Source organism: Hippopotamus amphibius, chromosome 5, assembly GCF_030028045.1.
Source record: "Hippopotamus amphibius kiboko isolate mHipAmp2 chromosome 5, mHipAmp2.hap2, whole genome shotgun sequence".
NCBI classification, from domain to species: Eukaryota; Metazoa; Chordata; class Mammalia; order Artiodactyla; family Hippopotamidae; genus Hippopotamus; species Hippopotamus amphibius.
In genome coordinates, this window is record NC_080190.1 from 135,221,888 (window position 1) to 135,243,945 (window position 22,058).

General features: G+C 44.8%; 1 protein-coding gene and 1 long non-coding RNA gene across 2 annotated transcripts; one reads left to right on the forward strand and one right to left on the reverse strand.

The window, feature by feature from the left end:
- Positions 1–1,246: 1,246 nt before the first annotated feature.
- Positions 1,247–5,686, reverse strand: TSPYL5 (TSPY like 5). The gene is made up of 2 exons (XM_057737547.1): positions 3,455–5,686; positions 1,247–1,970 (listed from the first exon to the last, which is right to left on the reverse strand). Exon 1 carries the CDS (start codon positions 5,614–5,616, stop codon positions 4,369–4,371), a length of 1,248 nt encoding a protein of 415 aa, XP_057593530.1. The 5' UTR covers positions 5,617–5,686; the 3' UTR covers positions 1,247–1,970; positions 3,455–4,368.
- Positions 5,687–5,814: 128 nt separating this feature from the next.
- LOC130853712 (uncharacterized) lies at positions 5,815–16,574 on the forward strand. Its single transcript, XR_009053860.1, has 3 exons — positions 5,815–6,097; positions 14,255–14,410; positions 15,682–16,574. It is a non-coding gene; the product is annotated as an uncharacterized LOC130853712 (long non-coding RNA).
- Positions 16,575–22,058: the final 5,484 nt, after the last annotated feature.

The following is a 22,058-nucleotide window of genomic DNA, read 5'->3' on the forward strand; positions in this document are numbered from 1 at the left end:
AGATGGAGCAACACTTGGGCTGTGGGCCCCCAGGTAAATGACCTGGTGCTGCAGAACAGCTGCTCCAATTTACACACAACCCCCACCTCTTCCCACTGCTCCCAGACACACACAGAGGTAAAGTCAAGAAAAGACAGAGAAGACAGCCTTCTATAAGCCAAGGAGAGAGGCCTTCAGAAGAAACTAACCCTGCCAACACATTGATCTCAGACTTCTAGCCTCCAGAACTGGAAATAAATTTCTGTTAAGTCATCTAGTCTGTGGTACTTTGTTACAGAAGCCCTAATGCACTGATACATACATCTTTATGAAAGAAATATGGCCCACTTCACAAATTTAATTACCAGCCTGGTCCTAAAGCATTTGAATATAAACTATGTTTTAAGTTCATTCTTTCACTCAACATTTGAGCACCTATTATGCCCTGAACACTGCATATTTATTGATTCAGGCCCAACATCTTATAAACCAACTTTATTTTCTTGTCATTTAACAACCCACTTCTAATTTTTTCCAACCATTTTCTGCTGGGCAGCTTTATGTGGCATTTGGTTGTCTGCTGCTGATTCTCCTGATTAACGGAAAATGGTCCCTGTTATGAATCTGTTACGAACAGTATCAGAAACCCTAGTCCTCTACTCTGACTAGACATCAGAATCACCTGGGATGTTTTTAAAATACTTACCCCTGGATCAGTCCCCTCCCCCATCCTGATTTAGTCAGTATTTGTGAGGGGCTCTCCCAGAATGTGCGTATTTCTTTAAGCTTCCCAGACAATTCTGACGTGCAACCAAGATTGAGCACTCTTAATCTAGTTTGAAAGGTCCTTAAAGGTCACCTCATGTGCTACTCAAACTACAGTTCACAAACCGCCAGCACTGGCATCACCGGGAGGTTTGTTAGAAATGCAGAATCTCAGGTTCCACCCAGGACTACTGCATCAGAATTCATATTCTAACAGGATTCCTCACACAATTCAGAGGTACTCTAAAATCTGAGAAGCACTGGATTTCCACTAGAATTACCTGGAAAGCTTGTTAAAAACAAGACTGCCTGGCTTCTTCCCAGAACCACAGAATCTCAATCTCTGGTAAGGGCTTGGAGATCAGAATTTTATATATTGTTATGTAGCTAATCACACAAGGGCCCGAGGCTTAGGAATCACTCATGTACACCATAGTATACATCCCCTCAGTTACCCAGCCTCTGCTTAACCTCCCAATTCTTTTTTAAAGATAAAAAAATATAACAGAGATACAGGCTTTTATTTTTTCCATCATGCATGCACGCTTACAACTATTTATACTGTTTTGGAACAAACGAATAATTGCATTATTACCAGGGTGTCAATTACCAAGTAAGACAACCAGTTACTGATTACTTTTGGGAGGTTATTTTCACAGAACACAGCAACAATTTCCAAATTATACTTTCAAGCCTAGAATTATATTATGAGACCAGGACAAGCTGATAATTCTAATAGTCACACAAGTCTCCATCTTACATGGGAAAAAAGACTGATATTCTGGTGAAAGTTCTCAAGTAAGCACCTTATCAAAGACTGATAAGTCTTTGAAAGAGTTTACAACAGAACAGTCTCTTTCCTTTTGTGGTTGCAGGGAAAAGACAGCATCCCCTTCGTCTCTTTTTGAGACTTCTTGTTAATTCTGAAGACGTTCCTTCCTAAGGCCCATCTCTGGAACTTCATTAGTTAACATGAAAAGCAAAAAGCAGACCAGACGTGATGATGATAGTGCACCCTGCCACCATCAGCACCCACACAGAGTCCCCATCTCCCAAAGCAGTCCTTGTTGAACTGGCACAGTGTCTTGGACTTGTGATAAACAATACAGGCAGGGAGAGGGAGATACAGATGAAACCAGGTTGATCATAACTGATAACTGATGTAGTTAGGTGATGGGCACACGGGGTGCAGGGACCATCCTCTCCACTTCTGTGCATGTGCATGTCTGAAAATGTCCATAATAAAGAGGAAAAAGCTTAAAAAAACAGACAAAAAAACAAAAACAAAACAAAACTAAAAAGCAGACCTGTACAGTTTTATATTCCCATCAGACAAAAAAATGAGGAAAGTGGTACGATTTACTTAGAAACAAAATAAGCAGCATATAGCATTAAGCTTTCACATACACAAGGCCACACCTAGAACAGAGAAAGCAACCAAAGTAACATTATTCTGTTTTTGTTTCTATGATTTATAAAATCCACTAATGAGAGAGACTGGACAAAACTTTGGGCGTACCCTCACCGAGGCATCGCATTTGCCCACAGCCCTTTAATGCTCCCATCCCCACCCTGGGGAAAGTCCCTCCCTGTCCCCTCCATCACTGAGAGACAGGTGTACTCTCCCTGAGGCTCCTCACACTATTTCTACCTGCTCTTCCAGGCCCACTCTACACCAGACTCACTCCCACTCTAAGTTTTTACCCAACTCCTTTGCCCAAAACACCCTCTCGACAGCTCTGAGTCAAGCCCTTGAGGAACTCAGAACAAGGTCTTCCATAAGGAAAGGGAAGTTAGCAAGTGGAGGGCAAGTGTAGACACAATCCTACTTCCCCATCCTCTGAGATGAGGGGGAAAGAGGCACAGTTAAGCCTGGGCAGGGAGGGCCCAGCTCAGCTTTTACACCCACTGGAAATGAGCCTTGGAGATTCAGAACAAGTTCTGCCCACCTCTGCCCCCATGCCCCAAGAAAGCCTTGAGATTCCCCCATATTGGAGACTAAGGCCTACTCCTACGGGTATCTGAAGGTAGAAGCCAAGAGAGCAAAGGACTGCTGAGGGTGGGAAAGCTGGGGAATGAGGTTCCAGAGGGCCAGAGGCTACCACAGAGGAGGAAACAGCAGGAGGCAACCGGGTCTTAAGCGGCAGAGGAAAAGGCCGGAACAGGAGTAACTCTAGCTCACAACACTGCTGCCTAGGGGGTTATCATTCTAGCAGATGCCAGCCATGAAAAGAATTATCAACATCAGAATTACAGTGTGAACCCAGGAGTCGGGAGCAGTGTCTCACCACAGACCCACTTGGCCTTCTGGCTTCCTCTACCCTCTTCCAGCCCAGTGTGTGCATGTGCGTAGCAAGTCCCCAGCTGTTTCCCTAGCTATATGTAGAAAACCCTGGTTTTATCATTGTTTTGTTTTCTCTTTCTGAGCTGTGGTACTATTAAAACAAAAAAAACAAAGGAAGGGAGCGAGGGGTGGGGGACAGGACAGGGAGCGAGGGAAGAAGGGAGAGAGGGAAAGGAGGAAGAGAGGGAGGGAAGGAAGAGTGAGGAAGGAGGCATGGAGGTGTGAGCTGAAGTAGACACAGGCCCACAAATCAGCAAGACCTCTTCCCCAGCAACCCCACCATAACACTTTGGTCATGTGTGAGGAAGGGATGAGGGGAGTTCATAACAGTACTTAGATTACAGATGAGTCAGTCCCCACCCTCACCTGGAGTCACAGCTTGATGACAGTGAGCACATCCACACATACCAGCCCGCCCATCAGTCTGGCAGCCAGTAGGGTTCCTGGAAGCCTAGGGAGGATAGGTATGTGTCTCATGCACTGGCAGGGGGCCTGGGTCCACAGGCAGTTCTTGAGGTCCTTGTTGACCAGGAAGCCAACTGGGGCCAACAGCAACCTAAACAAAACTCAATGGCCTGATAGTGATGGGGCAAACCTTGCCGAAGGTTCACCAGGAGAAAGGCCCAGAGGCAGGAAGAAATGCATGATGGTACAGAACATGCAGCATACTGTTTCTCACCCTTAACCTCATCCACGTCCAGAAGGGCAGCATGGGCCCCGGGCCAAAGCCAGAGATCCTATAGGCGGCACCTTGGCTGGTGACCCTAGAGCAATGGAACAATCAGTTTTGGCTGAGGGCCAATACCATGTGCACTAGCTTCATTCTGCAGTGGCAAGAGAAGAGCCTGTCACAGACGGAACGCATGGCCAGCATGAATGCGAAGCCCAGCAAGTCATGAGCCCTGAAGCAGCAGAGCTTAAGGAGGCACTGGTCCTCTTGTTGGATGACTCATGAGTGTCCACATTAAAGACAGGTGGGAAAGGCCAGAGCCAAGAACAGGGTCCAGGCAACGTAGATAAAGGCAGCACACATCTTAAGTCATGAGTGTTTAACATATAAACAGTAGGGGTGAGATCACGTAACATGTGACACTAATGTAAAAGAGCAAGAACACCATGGGGAGGCAAAAGAACATGATCATAAATGCCATATTCTTGTAACTAAAGTCCAAAGGAAATACTGTGCACAGAGGCCAACATGAAGAGAAGGCAGACAGGCAAACACATGTGGTCAGTCAGGCACGGGTCCCGCAGTAGGTAGTAGGGAGACTTGTGCAGAATCAGTTGGACTTGTTTACCGCAGGCTCTGGGGTCTCCACTGGCTGCCTTGCTGGACCTGGCCTGCCCTCCTTTCCTTTCTCTGCACGGGCCCCTTCACTCATAAGGTAGTACTGCAGGGGATTGGGCCACAACTCCTCGTTGATGATTTCCACAATCTTGTCAGACTCAATGGAGCTGTGGTTGGAAAACCACCCAAAGAAGCTCCGGCTGTTGTCTGGGTTCCCCTGGCTTAGGGACTGGAGATCATGCCCTGGGAGCCACTGGATTGGAGTAGACCGAGACACCACCTGACCGGAAGGACCACACCCATATTCCTTGATGAGCACCTTATTTTGGAAATAGGGGTTGCGCCCAAAGTAGAACTTGATTTTGTAGCCCAGTCTGGCGAGGCCAAGCTCTTCCACCTCCAAGCTGTTCAAGTAGCTGAGTACCTCTTTATCTTGGTTGTTCAGAAAGGATGAGAGCTGGGGGTGGTTCTGAAAAGCCTGCCCCCAAAAGCCCGGGATATTCTGGATGAGGAGGTTCCTGCGCTCTAAGTGGTGCAGCCGCAACTGCCCAAACTTGCGAGAGAGCCGCAGGTAGGCCCTGTCCGCCTGGGCGTTCATGGTCTCCAGCTTCAGCTGCACGTTCTCCAGTGTATCCATGCTGCCATCTGTCGCCGGGGGCCCTGACCCTGCATCCTTCTCTACCTTGTTTTCCTCTACCACTGGAACGGAGGCAGACTCCCCATTGGTCCCTTTCTTGGGCTTCCCACCGGCCACGGCCGGAGCCACCCTCCCCACCGCGCTACAGGTAGCTGGGGCCTTCTTCCCAGCGGGGCCGCGCCGGTTTCCAACGCGGGGGCCATTTTTCGGCCTTCCCACGCTTCCCACGGTTCCCACGAAGACTGTGTCTGCGGCCAGGCGCTCCGAGAGGGATGTGGCCTTCCCCGGGCCGGGCCTGGCTGTGGCCTGCCCGCGATCCCCCGCAGCCCGCGCCCGGAGCGCGAGGCCGCAGTCCAGGGGGAGCCGGCAGGCGCCCTCCTCCCCGGGCCGGCGGGGCGGCGCGGGCGCAGCGGTTTCCAGGCCACCCCAACCCGCGCCAGCCTGCACCTGTGCCGCCTTGGTCTCCTCCCCGAGCCTCTGGCACTGTGGAGGGTCCGGGTCGCGCGGGGCGTCGTCAGCAGCAGCGCGGACTCGGCCTTTAGCGCGGCCTTTGCCTCGGCTTTTGGCGCGGGAGGACTTTCTGCCCCTACTTCGGCCGCTCATGGTGGGACGGACTCGGCCTCAAAGCCACGCTCCGACCTTGCGGCCCCTGGCGCCAGCTCGCGGTCCCCACCGAGCGGGCCTCTCCATGGCAACCGCCGACGTCACGACTGCACGACGGTACCGTCGCGCGAGGACGGGCTGCGCCCGGTGATTGGCTCCACCGCCGCAGCTGCGCACCAGCCCACCCTCACAGACGCCCCCAGCCGCATCTCCCCCCAGCTCACTGTTACGGACGGATGTGCTTCCAGTTATTTTCTTGCAGTTGGTCTCAGATGTGCCCTCGGGCGCCTCTTATACAAGACACCCTCGAGACAGCCATCGTGTCAGTTCCCCCATCATATGCTTTCTAAACTAAACATCTAAAGTCCCTTCCGTTATCTTCTGTGCCGTCTATCATGAACCTGCTCCTGGTCTCTGTCTCATCTTTGAAAGACTTTGCTGAGGGATTTGCCCTGGTACCTTAACTCCAGGGACTTTAAAGGTATGTACTGTAATGCCAGGCCACAAAGCTATGTGATATGTGGTGGGATGTTAATAGTAATTATATAAAAAAAGGTAATAGCAACTAGTGTTTTATGAGTAACATTATGTCAGGCACGTTGCTATGTGCTTTATATGCATTTTCTCAGTATATGAAGGAGCTGCTGTTATCATTGTCATTTTCCAGAGGAGAAAACTGTGGCTCAGAGATGCCAAGGAGCATTTCTGAGATAACACAATAAGGGGTGGAAGCACAATTCTAACCCAATCCTGTCTGACTCATAACATTTGTTTTATATTCACAAGTGTCTAATCCTTCCAGACCTGCTCAGCTGTAAATTACTGCATTAGCTCTTAAGAAGGCCAGCCTTGCCTGTTAAACCAGCATCAGCTGAGCACCTCTTCATCCTGGGACCATGACCCAAGTCCTCTAGCTGCATCAGGCCTTGTTTACAGAGCTGGGCTGTCACTCAAGGTGTAGGGCCAGGAGTGAAGGATGCAAGTCAGAGTTACTATAACTGGAGTAAGACAGGAAAGCAGTCAGAGAATTATTTAATTATCATTCAAGGAGTGGGGCAGGTCTTCCCAGGTTAAGGTTCAGAAGCAGAGCCTCCATAATGGCAGTGGGGAGGCCTTAGAAACTTCATAGACCCTTTATGGAAACAGCCAGATAACCTATTTTGTGTTCCCAGGAGAGCCCTAGACCATGCTCTTACTAGCCAGGTGAAAGGACTGTGAAATAGTGAAGACAGTGATGAGGTTATGACCAGTATGAGAGTTTTCAGGTTGTCCTTTTAAGCTCAAAGGGAACAAGAAGGCCCTTGCAGCCAGCTAATGGAGAAGTAAGGCCCACAGCCCCTGGGTTCTCAATACCTCAGTACCTTTTTACATTCATTACTCTCATGTGTGGTTGTGGACTGGCAGGCTGGCATCACCTGGAAGCTTGTTAAAAATGCAGAATTTCAGGTGCTACCCCAGACCTGCTAAATCAAAATTTGACTTTTAACAAGAGCTCAGTTGGTTTGTATCCACATTAAAATTGAACTATAGGACAAGGAAAAAGAGGAATTGTTTTGATACAGGTGGGCCTTAATTAAACCAGCCCCATACAAGTGACTGCTAACTTTCTCAAAGGCTCTACAATAGCTTGCAAGGTTCTCTGTAATCTGTCAAGTTCCCTCCCTGCCACTACTCAACTTACCTCTCTGACCTCATCCTCTTGTCTCTCCCACCCCCTTCCAACTACACTGGCCTACTTACTGTTCTTCAAACTCACTAGGTAGGCTCCTGCCTCAGGGCCTTTGTACTGGCTCTTCCTTCTGCCTTAAATGCTCTTCCTCCAGGTATGGTTCACCACCTTGGCTGGCTCGCTTCACACTTTGCTTAAATGTCACCTTCTCAATGACCATCCTATTTAAAATGGCCACCCATCCGCATCCTTCTAACTCTGCATTACATTGTTTAAAATTTATTCCTTAGCACTCGTCACCTTCTAACACACTACACTGATTATTTGCTGTGTTTATTATTTAACTGTCCTCTTTAGAATGTCCTCTCCATGAGGGCAGGCATCTTTGTTTTGTTCACATGTGACTACAACAGTGTCTGATACATGAAAAGCACTCAATAAATAATTGTTGAGTGAAAGAACCAATCAGAGTTTCAAAAAATGTTTATAAATTGTCTGAAATCAGAATACCCCTTTTTTCCCCACAGAAGCAATTTTATAAATGACGTTTACCCAAATCAATACATGAAAGTCTATTAAACTCATAATTTAGCTTAAAAAAAAAGCATCTTTTGATATGGGCACCATTCAGGCACAGTGTTAGGTAAAAATCTAGAGTGATGCATTTGAAAATTAAATTAGGGGAATTCATATTTAACTTAAAAGGGATTAAGCTAAGGACTACCTTAAACTCTTGTCGAGGGCCCTTTCATAATCACTTCTTCCCAAGGCCTTCTATGATCATTCCAGGCCACAATAAGCAGCCCTGTCCTTAATCTCACAGAGAAGTTGTTAACTGTAATATATTCATTGGGCAATTAGACATGCATTTTTGTGCCAGTTCTTGTACAGAATTACCTCTTAAACCAGACAACCAGAGTCTGAAATTCTCTGTAAATCTCAGGGAAAATAAAATCAGCTGAAGCAGTCACTGTCCCTCTATAAACTGCAGAACTTGATGGATGGGCGCACTTCTCAGAACACTAACAGTTGGACCAACCTCTGTTGTCAAGAGCCTTAATCCAGCATCAGCATCTGCGTCATGTAAGGCTCACCCGTGACTAAACTGCTGCAGGATTAACGTAAGCTGGCTGCTGCAGACAGTGTTTATTCTACAATCTGCTTGAGCCTGCTTTCATCATGTCAAAGAGATACGCATCGGGTAAAGGGAAACAAATGTGAGACTAGCACCTTATATAAAGATGCTCCTCTGCTCCTTAAGAGGTTGGCCTGTGCTACTGAACTGAACTGTTGGTTTTTCTCCTCAGGTATTAATATTTATATGAGGCTATGTCTTGGGTTCCGGTTAAATAGTAAACTGTGTAAGCGTAGAGACTGTGTCTCTCTTTTATCCCTCACAGCACCTAGCATGGCCCTTGCACGTGCTAGTAATTGTAACCAAAGTTCACGTTTATTTTGTACTTTATATGATACCATGTTCTAATTCACTGAATCCCTACAACCACTCCATGGAGCAGGTTATTCCTCCCATCTTAGAGATGAGGTTACTGCTGTACAAAAAGGTTCTGTATGGTGCCCAAGGTCACACAGCTAATAAATGGTTTTAGCCAGGCAATCCAGCTCCTGCACCCATGCTCTGAACCACTACTCCATGATGTAAAATTATGGTTTGATAGATTGAAATAACAAACTCTGGTGGGTAAAAATACCTTTCAATTTTCAAAAATTATATATATGTATTTAATATAATTTACATACACATCCATGCACATACACATTCATATACAGATAAACTAATACATAAACTGATTAGTCATGAATCATTTTCTGTGTGGTGTGATGATACTCAACAGAAGGGAGTTTCACTTCAACAGTCCAGGTTGGGAATAAAGCATCTTCATTTGCACTGCACTTGTCATAAGCATTCTGTGAATATTATGAAAGAAATACAAATTTACTCACATGAACTCAGAAATCTGGAAGTATTTTGACCTTTTCCCAATAATTAGGGGCTTAAGTCCACGGTAATATAAGCATTTAATTGATTCTTTTAAATAGTTGATCGTTAGCAAATATTTATTGAAAACTCATGAAAACACTTTTCAAAATATTAGAGTAACTAGTCTTCACTTTTGTTCTCTGAAAATTGTACTTCCTCCATTCCTTTTGAGGTCTGATTTCCTCCAATCTCAGAAATTAACAGTCTGGAAAAAAGACATTCCAGTCATCCAACCTATTCCCCAGCCAAGAGAACAACATTCCCCACCATCTCCCTGCTGAAGGGCTTTAAGATCCCAGATGATATTTCTTTTTAGCCAGAAAGATTTTCTCTTCCCCCAATGAGATAGTTTGAGTCTTAGATCAAACAGTGAGTCTTGCTTACTGTATGAAATTTTGCCAACTAACCCTCTCAGATTATGGAGGATCATAGAAAAGGAGTGACATAGGGAATATTTTCAAAGACAAAAAGGGGGAGAGAAAAATCTGTCTCTTAATGGTTAATTTCAAAAACGATTTGAACTTAACATCTTGAAAAATGTGCCTAGCTTTCTCCCCGTCCCCACCCTTCAGCCCAAAGAGCAAAATTTTGTAGGAGACCACCTAAGTCCTTCAGTTCATGTCATGTAAGTAGCTGTAAAATATTTTTAAATATTGACAGGTATATTCTTCTTTCCTGGCATTTTCTTTTCACCCTACAACATTTTCACAGTAAAAATTAGATCTTTCGTCTGAGGCATTTGTTATAGAGAAGGAAAAATACCAAAGAACACAGCAAGAGCAGAATTTAGCAACTCAGGTTCTTCACTTTGAATTTCAAAATGGGTTCTTGAGAGGGGAAGATACAATAGCATTGGAAGAGAAAAAAAAATTTTGAGCTGTGCAAGGGCAAACCATGGAGCATTAAGAGCATAGAGTTTATCATATAAACCATAAAGGAAGAAAAGCATGGAATGATATACAAGCCATCTCTCCACTACACAAAGAGGAAACTCAAACATTTCCTGAGCTGGGATTGAAGAGCTTGGGGAACATTTAGAGAGTGCATCGTTGGTACAGGATCTTGAGAAAAGAATTCTCACAGTTACCCCTCCAGGGGTCAGACTCCTAGGGAGCTAGTAGAGACCATCCTCCCTGGAAAAGATAGAGATCTGAGAGTAGGAAGGACTTGTTCCAACTTGAAAACGGGAACTTGGACAAGAAATTCTCTTAGCAGGCTTCCCATTCCATCATAGGGCAGCCAGGAGAGTCTGTACAGGGTAAGTGTTGCCAGAGGAAGTTCTTTAAATTTTGTGTTTTAAGTGTTAAGTTACCTAGTTACTTGAATTGCCATGTTTAAGTTTATCTGAATTTTATAAATTGCTGCAACTATGAAAATTGATACTCACTACAATAATATTACCTAGACCAGACCCAGTATCTAATGGGTTTAAGCCATGCATTACCAATGCCAAAGAAACTTAAGGGACAGGTGACTTCAGAATTCCTTAGAAGGTAAATGACATTGATAATTTTAGAAAATAACAGAGAGTATGAGAAGGACTCATAGAAGATGGTTATGACTTCAAAAATCAAAAAATTTTTGAAACTCCGATCACTAAATATGAACATTTTCACTACAATTTAGAGAGGGACCCTAAGGCAAAACTAAGTGCTTTCCAAGAAAGTCTGCCATTAATTGGTTGTATGTTGAACTTACAAGCATAGGTGCAACCTATTTATTGCAGTTATTACTCTTAATATGTAATTTAGTAATTGAATTCCTCTCTAGTTGGGTTATGTATGCAAGCCTTTGTCTCCAACCAGATCAGAAGCTTCGTTATTTACAAAGGCCTATCTTGCCTTCTACGTAAGCTGCACCGTGCCTTCTCTGAATTACCCCCCAGCCATTCCCCAGTTTCCACACAGCCCTCATCAATTTCCAAAACAAAAGCAAGCTGTCCTCAGTCAACACCTCCGCACGTTGTCTAGTGCAGAAAACAGTAGATGCAAGATCTCTCTCTTCCCTACCATCTCTTTCATGCCACTCAATTTTTTGCTCGTTAGACACATAATTTTATCATCTTTATTATTTTCTTTCCTCTATGTACACACACCCTCTTTTTTTTTAATTGAAGTATAGTTGATTGACAATGTGATTGTTTCAGGTGTACAGCAAAGTGATTTAGTTTTATATATATATGTGTGTGTGTGTATATGTTCTTTTTCAGATTATTTTCCATTATAGATTATTACAAGATATTGAATATAGCTCCCTGTGCTATACAGTAGGTCCTCGTTATCTATTTTATACATAGTGGTGTGTATATGTAAGTCCCAAACTCCTAATTTATCCCTCCCTGCCTTCACTTTTGGTAACCATAAGTTTGTTTTCTATGTCTGTCTGTCTGTTTCTGTTTTGTAAATAAGCTCATTTGTATCATTTTTTTTAGGTTCCACATATGAGTGATATCATATGATATTTGTCTTTTTCTGTCTGACTTACTTCACTTAGTATGATCATCTCTAGATCTATCCATGTTGCTGCAAATGGCATTGTTTCATTCTTTTTTATGGCTGAGTAATATTTCATTGTATATATATACCACTTCTTTATCCATTCATCTGTCAGGTTGCTTGCATACCTTGGTTATTGTAAATAGTGCTGCTATGAACATTGGGGTGCATGTATCTTTTCAAATTAGGGTGTTCAACTTTTTTGGATATATGCCCAGGAATAGGATTCCTGGATCACATGGTAGCTCTATTTTTAGTTTTTTAAGAAACCTCCATACTGTTCTCCATAGTGGCTGAAACCAATTTACATTCCCACCAACATATATATACACAATCTTAACATACTTACACCTTCTCTTTTTTCCCAACAACACATTAATAGTACAGACATATTCTAGAGAAAAAAGTGGAGTTGGTAGATTTTCACTTGGAGGATTAATTGGGAAGAAAAGATCCCAACAGGACTTGGATATAAATCTTGGAATAGCCCAGAAAAAAAAGTCCTTGAGAAAGGACAACATGGAAAACAGAAACTGGAATCACCCTCACTTCATATATAATCTGAGATCCTGCATGGTTTACATAGGGTTCTGAGATTGAGGAAAGCCAGGGTCTTCATGGGGGATGACCAGTACCTGCAGGGAGTTGGGATTCTGGGATGGGGGTGGGGCAGTGAATCCTCTTATATCACCCAGTACATCTCACACACAGCCAGGTAGCTATGGGTGTGAGAAGACACCGCCCCTCCATGATAAGCCATCAGTTTTAATGAAGCTGGGAATTTGCATTGAATACATGGGGAAAACTAACAAATATAAATTGAATAAATTAAATTTTTAATTAATGGGCAAGCATTGTGCAGTTAAAATGTTCAATTATATGTTGCAGTCAGGTAGCACCCATAAGCATGAGGTTTCATTGTTCCATTTCCTTTTACCTGGAAAAGGAAAGATGCTCCTTGCCTTCTGGAATGCCTGCTTTGTTTATTCATTCTGTATTTGTGTAATACCTGACAGCAATAAGATATTTTTAAAAGCACTTTAAAATTAATAGTCAAGAAAAAGAACAAAGGAAAATAAAGAGCTTGAAAATTAAGAAAAAACAAAACAGAGTGAAGTACAGTCATCCCTTGGTATCTGCGGGGGATTGATTTCAGGACCCCATCTTGGATGAGAAAATCCAAAGATACTTAAGTCCCTCATATAAAATGGTGTAGTCTTTGCATATAACCTACGCACATCCTCCCGTGTACTTTAAATCATCCAGTTACGTTTAATATCTAATACAGGGTAAATGCTATGTAAGTAGTTGCTGGTGTGCAACAAATTCAAGTTCTGCTTCTGATGCTTTCTGGAATTGTTTTCATAGTTTCCATCCAAGGTTGGTTGAACCCACAGCTGCAGAACCTGCAGATAATGGAGGGTCGACTGTCCCCAGATTCATCCCAGTCCTCTGTGTCTCCTACGCTTGCTAGAAGCTGGCCACAGATTTAATTCTGACGTTTGTCCACCAGGGCGAAGAGAAATCATATGTGGTGTAATGTTCATAATGTTTGTAATATTAAAAAACAAATAACAAGAAAACAGGTTCTCAGAGAAAGCACATGGATTCACAGTGCTGAATCCAGAGGGGAATGTCCGGATTGGAAGTCCCACTAGTATCCTGACGCTGAGTCCAGCACCATGGTGGCTAGAGCACCGCCTTATAGGCTGGGCGGAGGGCCATATTGTAAACACAGCTCCGTGGTGGTTCAGGGCTAGAATGGCTTAATCCAAGAAAGCAGTTTGTAGAATTTAGAGGAGAAGGTGGATGTGTGTCTTGAAGTCAGCCTCTGCAGCACGGCCTCCTCAGCTGACAGTGTGCCCGGAGCCTGGTGCTGCCTGGCAGGCCTCACATGAGGTACAGCTGGTGAGTTTCATTCTGCTCCCTGCTACCAAATGCATCCAGACCTTTCCTGAAAGCCATGCCCTCCTCTCCCTCATCTTTTTTTCTTTCTCCCCTCACTTCCCTTTCTTTGCTTCTCCCGTACGTTGATGTGTTTGGAAAAACAATTCCCCTTGCTTCAAAAAGTTTTTTTCCCGCTCCAGGTCCTCCCCCATACACACACAGACTAAACCGAGTCCCCGTGGAGTTGAGCTGTGTTTCCCTCAGAGTGACCTTGGACCTCAGTGTCTCCACAGGGTCAGAGGTGGCAGCTGGAGTCAGGGTTCAGGTACAGGACCAGGCAGGTGGTGCAGGTGAGTGAAGCAGGCCCAGTGCAAGCCTTTAGGGAATTGAAGAGGGAGTTATGCCCCTTCTCAGGCTGGTAGTTGCCACTCCACTCCAGTGGACTGTAGCCATGAAGAAATCTGTATTTTTGTGTGAAATTTCTCACTTTAAAAATCCTGTGACAGCCAAACAAGACAGTTCTGCTTGTAGGCTCTACTTTGTCACACCTGTTCTACACCTTTAGTTTTTTGTGTTTTTTTTTTTTAGCTCAGTTTTTCAGTGAAATCATGAAAGAACATCTAGAAATGACTTGAATTCCTCCAAAGAAGAGCAATTTTTGTGGCTCTATGAGCATAAAGAAAAGCCTGTGAACATAAAGAATGGTAATATGACTCAAGCTAGACTCTACCTTGTATTCTTAAGGTAAGTGAGGAGTTGATGGCAACTGAGAGACAGCTTTACCCAAGGTGAGCACAAGTAAGGGATTATATTTTTATCAAGGTTTTTATCCTTTTTTCATTTTACACTTCAAAGATGACGATCGTTGTTTTTAATTGGTTTTATTTTTTCATACATAAGACTCTGTGCTACCTCTGATTTCTTACCATGTGTAACTTAGGTTCCAGAACCATTTTCATCTCCCTGTGATACAAAGGTTTTGCAAGAACAGCTCAGAGACACATCCCTACAGCTCTCTGCACCCAGCAGCCACACCTGCAAGTCTCTACTGAGACAGTAACAGCATTCTGACACAAAGGGTAGATTGGAGAGACTAACATTGTTTCTCTGGGTTATTTTTTCCTCCCCTTCTTAATCAATAAGCATATAATTGATCAGGTAGGCCATATGGCCCCTCTGATTTCCTCATTAAGACAATTGGGACACCAGCCAGGTCATCGCTCAAGCTAGCATTTTTCATAACTAAGACAAGAAAAGCTAACGCTTTGTCTTCCTCAGAAAAAACCAACTCCATCTGGTCTTGGGTATGATTCAGTACTAATTCATATAATATCTAGCTGAAAGGAGCATAGCCACATATAGAAAAAATATTGCATAAAAGTGAATTGTGTGACAGTTAAGTTTCCCATTGCAGAATCCAGACTGAAATGTGATGGTAAAAATCTAATCTGATAGTAAACATCTAACTTGAGAAGTGTGAGTATACAGTGTAGACTAAGATTTTACACACACTCAGAGAGAGATGCCGGTCACTGGAGAGTCAGTGGACTCTCCTACTCAAGGACTGAACTGACCATAGAGAGAGGAAGAGGTTGGAGACGGGGGGATTCTCACAGCCAAGAGCTCTAAAATGATGGGGGCTGCGGGAAGACATAGAAATACAAGGCCAAGTATAAGGAAAGATAAAAGATCTATTTTCTGGCATCGGGATTATAGAGGGAACCGCTCCCCCACTGCAACCCTCTTTTAATAAGAGAAAATAACTAAAGCTCAATAGCATGTCATAGCTGAGATTCCTGGAAAGTCAGCCATTCCCAGCATTGTGGGATCTGTGAGTCGGGAGCCAGTGGGAAGCAAAACAAGTAGCAGTTTGAGCACAGAATTATTATTTTATTTAGAACAGAAAGAGAAAATTTAACCATTCTGTGGCTAAACCTCTGAGCTATTGGCCCGGCGATTTATGCTTCCCTACGTGATATGTTCTCTTAACTTGAACCCCACCTCCCACCCCCAAGCAGGAGCAGTGGAAGAAGCAAGAACTACCGCAGCAGGGTTAGTCCTGGAAATGACATTGCGCCCCAGGAGGCCTCTTGCAGAAGGTTTCCAAGCATGAGAGAGACCCCTGAAGCAACTGCGCAGCCCACCCACTGCTGAACAATACGAAAGTGCCCTCTGGGAAGGAGATGACAGATATTCCTCTTGTCTCCTGTCTTCCATCACTCAACCCCATTAACGAGTAAAACAACAGTACCTAAAAAGATGCAAACCCCAACAATCAATTCTCCCAGTTTATAATCAAGCAGGATTTCAACAACCAGTGATGTTAAAGTTCACTGCCAGATGCCTCATGTGTTACTCTAGCAGAGGAATTCCTTCACCATCAAGACCGTTTATATGACATTCTCTTGATGATGAAATCTTTATGTCCTAGAAGAAAACTCTGGAAAAAGTCGTGTTAAGAATCATGCTGGGGCTTCCCTGGTGGCGCAGTGGTTAAGAATCTGCCTGGCAATGCAGGGGACACGGGTTTGATCCCTGGGCTGGGAAGATCCCACATGCCTCAGAGCAACGAAGCCTGTGCGCCACAACTATTGAGCCCACATGCCACAACTACGGAAGCCCAGGCACCTAGAGCACATGCTCTGCAGCAAGAGAAGCCGTTGCAGTGAGAAGCCCGTGCACCACAACAAAGGGTAGCCACTGCTCTCTGCAACTAGAGAAAGCCTGGGCACAGCAATGAAGACCCAACGCAGCCAATAAATAAATAAATTTAAAAAAGAAAAAAAGAATCATGCTGATATAACTCAGGTGTATCTAAGGGCCTGGCCTTCTGGCCTTAATTTTATCATTCAGGCATGACTGAAAAATATTCCAAAACTACACACCCCCTAAAACTACACACAGTTAACAAAGTAACATGTCATTTAAAAATTAAAATAGAAAATTCCTTTTATGAGTTTGAGATTGTGTATGTGGGATGGGATAGGATGGGATCACGTGGGATTGGGGAGGGAGTTGGCAGGAAAGGGCGGCCACAGGCAGCAGCTCACTTATGACTCAGCATGTGTTGGGGTCTAAAGAAATCCTACCCAGATCTTTATGATTTTGAACTCAGATAAACGGGGCTACCTGTTGGCAAGAAACAGCATTGCTGAAATAAGAGAAAAAGGCCTGAATTCATTTCCTATTGGTTCTATAACAAATGACCACAAATTTAGTGGCTTAACACAACATAAATTATTTTACAATTTGAATCAAAAATTCAAAATGGCCACACTGGACTGAAATCCAGGTGTTGGCAGGATTGCGTTCCTGACAAGAGGTTCTAGAGGACAATCCATTCCAGTGTTTCTCCGTCTTCTAGAGGCTGTCCATGTTCCTTGGCTCTTCCAAACAACACCTGTTTCGCTTCTGCCTCTGCCTCTGTCCTCGCTTCTCCATCCCGCCAGCCTCCCTCTTTCACTTATAAGGCCTCTCCTGATTACAATAGCACTACCCAACTTACCCGGGATAAATTCCCATCTCAAAATCCTTAACTTACTCGTATTCGCAAAGTCCCTTTTGCCGTGTTAGCTAACATATGGACAGGTTCTGAGGGTTAGGATTTGGACATATTTGGGGGCCATTATCCTTCCTAACATAGGGCCATAAGCATTGAGTATTGTTTTTAAAAGTTAAGTTTTAGAAGATTTACAATCGGTTGTCCTGCTTTATAATTGTTCACCTCTTTCATATTCACCCATCATTTTATTTCGGTGCCCTAAATCTATTTTATTATTATAATAGGTAACATTCATTGTTTTCTAAGTACCAGGTACTATGCTGAGGAACTTTCATTTTCATATTTACTCCTCACAACAACCCAGTGAGATAAGTGCCATTATCATCCGCATTTCATGGATGAGAAAACTGAGGCTTAGAGAGTTTAAGTAATTTGTCTAAGATTAAACAGCTTTTGTCTAAGATTAAATAGCTGAAATTCCAGGCGAGGTCTGTCTGGCTCCTAACCCATAAGTAACCAGTCAGCTAGACTGAGGCTCATGACAGCAACACTGTACTTCTTGCTCATGCTCCATACCCATCACATGTGTGTCTGGGCTCTGCCGCATCTTCCCATCCTCATCGTTCTGAGACCCGGGATGGAGAAGCAGCCCAGTCTGGGATGTTGCCCTTCTCGGATATTGCGCTTGGTTAGAAGAGAGGAGAGAGAGAGAGGTGGTGGAACCTCACATAGGCTTTTGTCGTGTTATCTTGGAGGTGACATAATCACTCCTCCTCACATTTCACTGGCTAAAGCAAATCAGTGGCTAAGCTGAACGTCCATGTAACCAGGAGGTTTAATCTGTTGCCAAGTAGTGCAGCAAATATTTGGAAAGAATAATACAGTCTATAACAGCTTGAAGTATGGTGCTGTCCCACTCCTTGCAGATGAGAGGAAAAGTAATAGTTTATCCACAGAGTCAAGATGATGTGGGACCTGCCTTGGTGGCACAGCGCTCATTTCTCAGCCAGCTGGGCTCCTGGGGCTACGTGAGACGTCACCTGTACGGAGGGAAATTCTCAGATACTGAAATTTTCTTTCATCCATGAGCCCAAAGGGCCTAATGCCGCACCATTAGAGAGAGAGTTGCGCCCCCTAAGGATAGCTGTGTGGTGCTAGGAGTCGTGAACTATTGTCCAAGGGAACTTTCTCCCAACTGGGGGAATCTAGGTGGATGCAGGCCTCCCTCAAAGTGTCAGGTGAGAAACAGTGGGGGTCTCCAAAGGTCCTCTCTAGTCCAAAGACTTCCCAGGATTCTAGTCCAGGTGGAGAGGGATACTCTTCTCTGAGGACCCAAGGATTGGGAGTGATGTTTGCTTCTTGTGCAGTGGTCCAAAAACTGTGCTCCAAGGAGCCCTTGAGGTTCTATAAAGTTGTCTCAGAAATGGCCAGACAGAGGGACACACACCCAGACATGTCCTTGCCCTCATTCTTGGGGCTTGCCACACAGGTTAGGGCTAGGATAAAAAATGTTGCTTTCACAATGAGACTCGAGATACAAGGAGAGAGAGAAGAGTTCCTTTCGATATAACAATTCACAGAAAATCTGCAAAGTGAGGCTCCATCTTAGTAGTCTGGAAGATTCATCTGCCTGGGATTTTTTCACCCAAGGTTATAAGTGTTCTGTCTCACCCCTACTCCGCGTGGCCCTTTCAGAAAGGCTGGAACTGAACTGCTGGCCTTCCCTGCAGGAAGCTAAGGAGAGGAGAGTGGTGGCGGGGAGGAGGCAGTGGAGGACATTAAGGAGACAAAGCCAGGGGAGGATCAAGGACGAGAGTGTCAGAGGGGAAGGTTTGTTCCCTGTGCCGCTGAGAAGGGTGGCCCTGTGGCCAAGCCCACGGCTCTCGGGGCGAGGAAGGGTGAATGCTGGCGGGGTGCACCAATGACACCCCGCCTCCCTCTGAGCTCCGTGGGGTCCAGTGCGCCCTGAGATGGCTGTCAGGCCACTTCCTCTCACGGTTGTATTGAGCACACACACACACACAAAAGTCTTCCACTTAAGATTTAGTTTGAATTTTTAAAACAAAAGCTTAAAAACCCCACAATTTAAAGCAATCTTCTCACTTCATGGGAAAGGAAATAGGAGCCCAGATTACAAGGCTTGTCCAAGGTCAGAGAGAGAACCAGTAGAAAGTCGGAATCAGAATCAGTAGAAAGGCTCTGAATTATAATTGCTGAGAAACAGAACTGTGGTTCCTACAACAGCTGAATTCAGAGCATTTTGGCTCCCAGTCCAGTGTCCCTTCCAGGCAGCCCTGCATTCCTCAAATCCTGGGCACACAGCTTCGGTGCTCATAGTGCTGTCCCTTAGGGGCGATGACCATTTGCTTTAATTGGGTAATCAGGCTTCCAGTTCACTGATGGAGGAGAGTGAGTTATTTAGGTTTTGCAGCAAAACCCCTGCTTTAAAAGGAACCAGACCTTCCCCTTCTAGCGTTACAAGCCTCCCCTGACAGTCACGGCATGGGAGCGTGCGACTCTGGCTCCCCCCGGGCCCCCATCGCCCCCCGCGTCCCTTCCCTCGGCCTCCGCACGCTCCATGGAAGTGCCACCCTAGCTCGTCAGGGTGCTGCAGCCTGTGAGCTGGCTGCCAGTTGGGGTTTTCGCAAGTTTGCCACGTTGCAGTGACAGGACTGTGTTGAGGCCCAGATGCTTCGGCATAAATAAATAGCACATCTGGGACGTGGAAGGGGTCCAGCTACATATGATAGAAAAAACTGGGGTGGAAACAGCCAAATGATTCACAGCTGGAAACTGTTAAGTTAGGAGCGAGGTAGAGGAGCAGTCAAAAAGAGAGAAAGAAATGGGGGGGGGGGGAGGGGCGGTGTAAAAAGATCAAACCAGGGATTACTGTTGTCCGAAGGCTCTGAATTATAATTGCTGAGAAACAGACCTGTGGTTTATACAACAGCTGAATTAAGAGCATTCCTACAAAATGATAGTTTATAATAACTGACCTCAAAGCAGAGAGACCAAGCAGGGAAACTTGACTCCTGGATGTCTGGCTGCCTTGGATGTGTCTGTTTGGTCACCTCCTAGATATTTGCATCTGTGAATGGCCTCGTGGTGAGCAGGGTGAAGGAGTTCAGCCCTGCATCAATGAGCATCCCAAGGCTCCCTGCCTGGGGTCACCTGGCATTTGGGAAGCTCAGTGAGTTCCCAGACTCCAGGGCAGCCTCAGCTGAACACGCCTGTCGTGAACATGCAGAGAATTAAAGCAGAAGCCCGGGGGTGGGGGGGGGCGTGATGGGGGGAGATACAGTGACATCACTCTCTCCCAGCCCAGAGGCCCCGGCAGATTAGTCACCAAAATGAATCACTGATGGCTGCAGAGAGAGCTGCACGCCCACGGCCCCTCCGGAGACTAAAAGCTACCATGGCATCACCAAGCAGAGGAGAGGAAGTTTGAGTAAAGGGAAAATTAGGACAAAAAGAAGAGACAGGAAAACAATCCGTTCTTCTCACTCTTAATGGAAATCAAATGCATGGATTACCTTCTTAAGGATGGGTTGATTTACTCTCCTGGGTTAAAAATACCCCAAATGAAGCCATCAGTAAGAGATGCAAGAATGCAGTCTTTCTAAGCAAAGCACAATATCTCAGGGCAAAGCTTTTCTAGATCCATCCAGCCCCTCCCACTCATCCTTGTCTTGTAGCAGGTGATACCAGATAAAGCCTGCTCTCCTAGAGAGGATCCAAGGCTCCTTCCAGCCTGCTTGATGCTGAACTTTGATGGCCATAAGATGCAGGTTTGCCATCTTTTAAGGAAAGCAGATGACTAAACAAAATGGACCCCATGACAACTTTTACACTTGATTTGGTTGAGATTCCAGATTTTCTGCATTCACAGAGACTCTGAAAGGATAAATGACTTTCTTTGGGTCTTGGTTGGGAAAAGTTTCTAATTGTCAATGATTGCTCTTTGGAGAATTCTCAAAATGACTGGACCACGACAGAAAGACTAATCTTGGGAGCTAATTCTTAGTTTGTGAAGCATTCCAGTGAAGGGGTGAAACCAGTCAGCCTTCACAATATCACTTACAGGGATTCTGAAAGCTCATCATAACACATTTTTAGGGAATACGGTTGGAATTGGTATGGTTCAGTTATGGACCTATGCATTATTTTGAAACCTTTGTTCATTCGTTCAAGAAATATTTATGGAGTACTTTCTAAGAATCAGACATTATGCTGGAAGCTGGGGATAAGTTGTTGAATGAGACACAGCCCCTGTTCTCAGCACAGCCCCTGTTCTCAGGGAGCTTATAGTCAGGCAACCAGAGTTCCTGCAAGCATTGTGACTGTGAAAACACAGCTGCTCATCCTATTCAAAATTAACTTCTTAGAGCATCAATCAGTTCTAAAGGGAGAGAAAAGTCTGCACAGCATTGAATAAATAAAATGCCTCAAAATAAAAATAGAATTGTATTTAGAAAAGTGTTCATTTTGTGGTATTCCAAGAACACAGAAACTGCGTGAAGGGAGGTAAGCCAGAACTCTTCCTATAGCCTGGTGATTAATTTGTGGCTTAAAATCTCCTACAAGAGACTAGAAAACAAAGTGGTATTTTGGGGAAGAAGACGAATTAGGGAAGTTGATGGAAGGCATGTTTCCTAAAAGTATCTCATAATTCAAAATCCACACAATCCTGACCACGGATAGATAGTTTAGGGCACTCAGGGGTGTGAGTGAAATGGCAGTGGCCACGTGGCAACGGCAGAGGCACTGTTTACAGTTTGTCCTGCTGCTGGTTTGAAATTGTATCACTCTTGGCTCGTTTTCTGCTTTAGTTTAGGGGCCCTCCAGATTTTCCTCCATCCTCTTCCACCCACAAAGTCAATCTGTATTGGC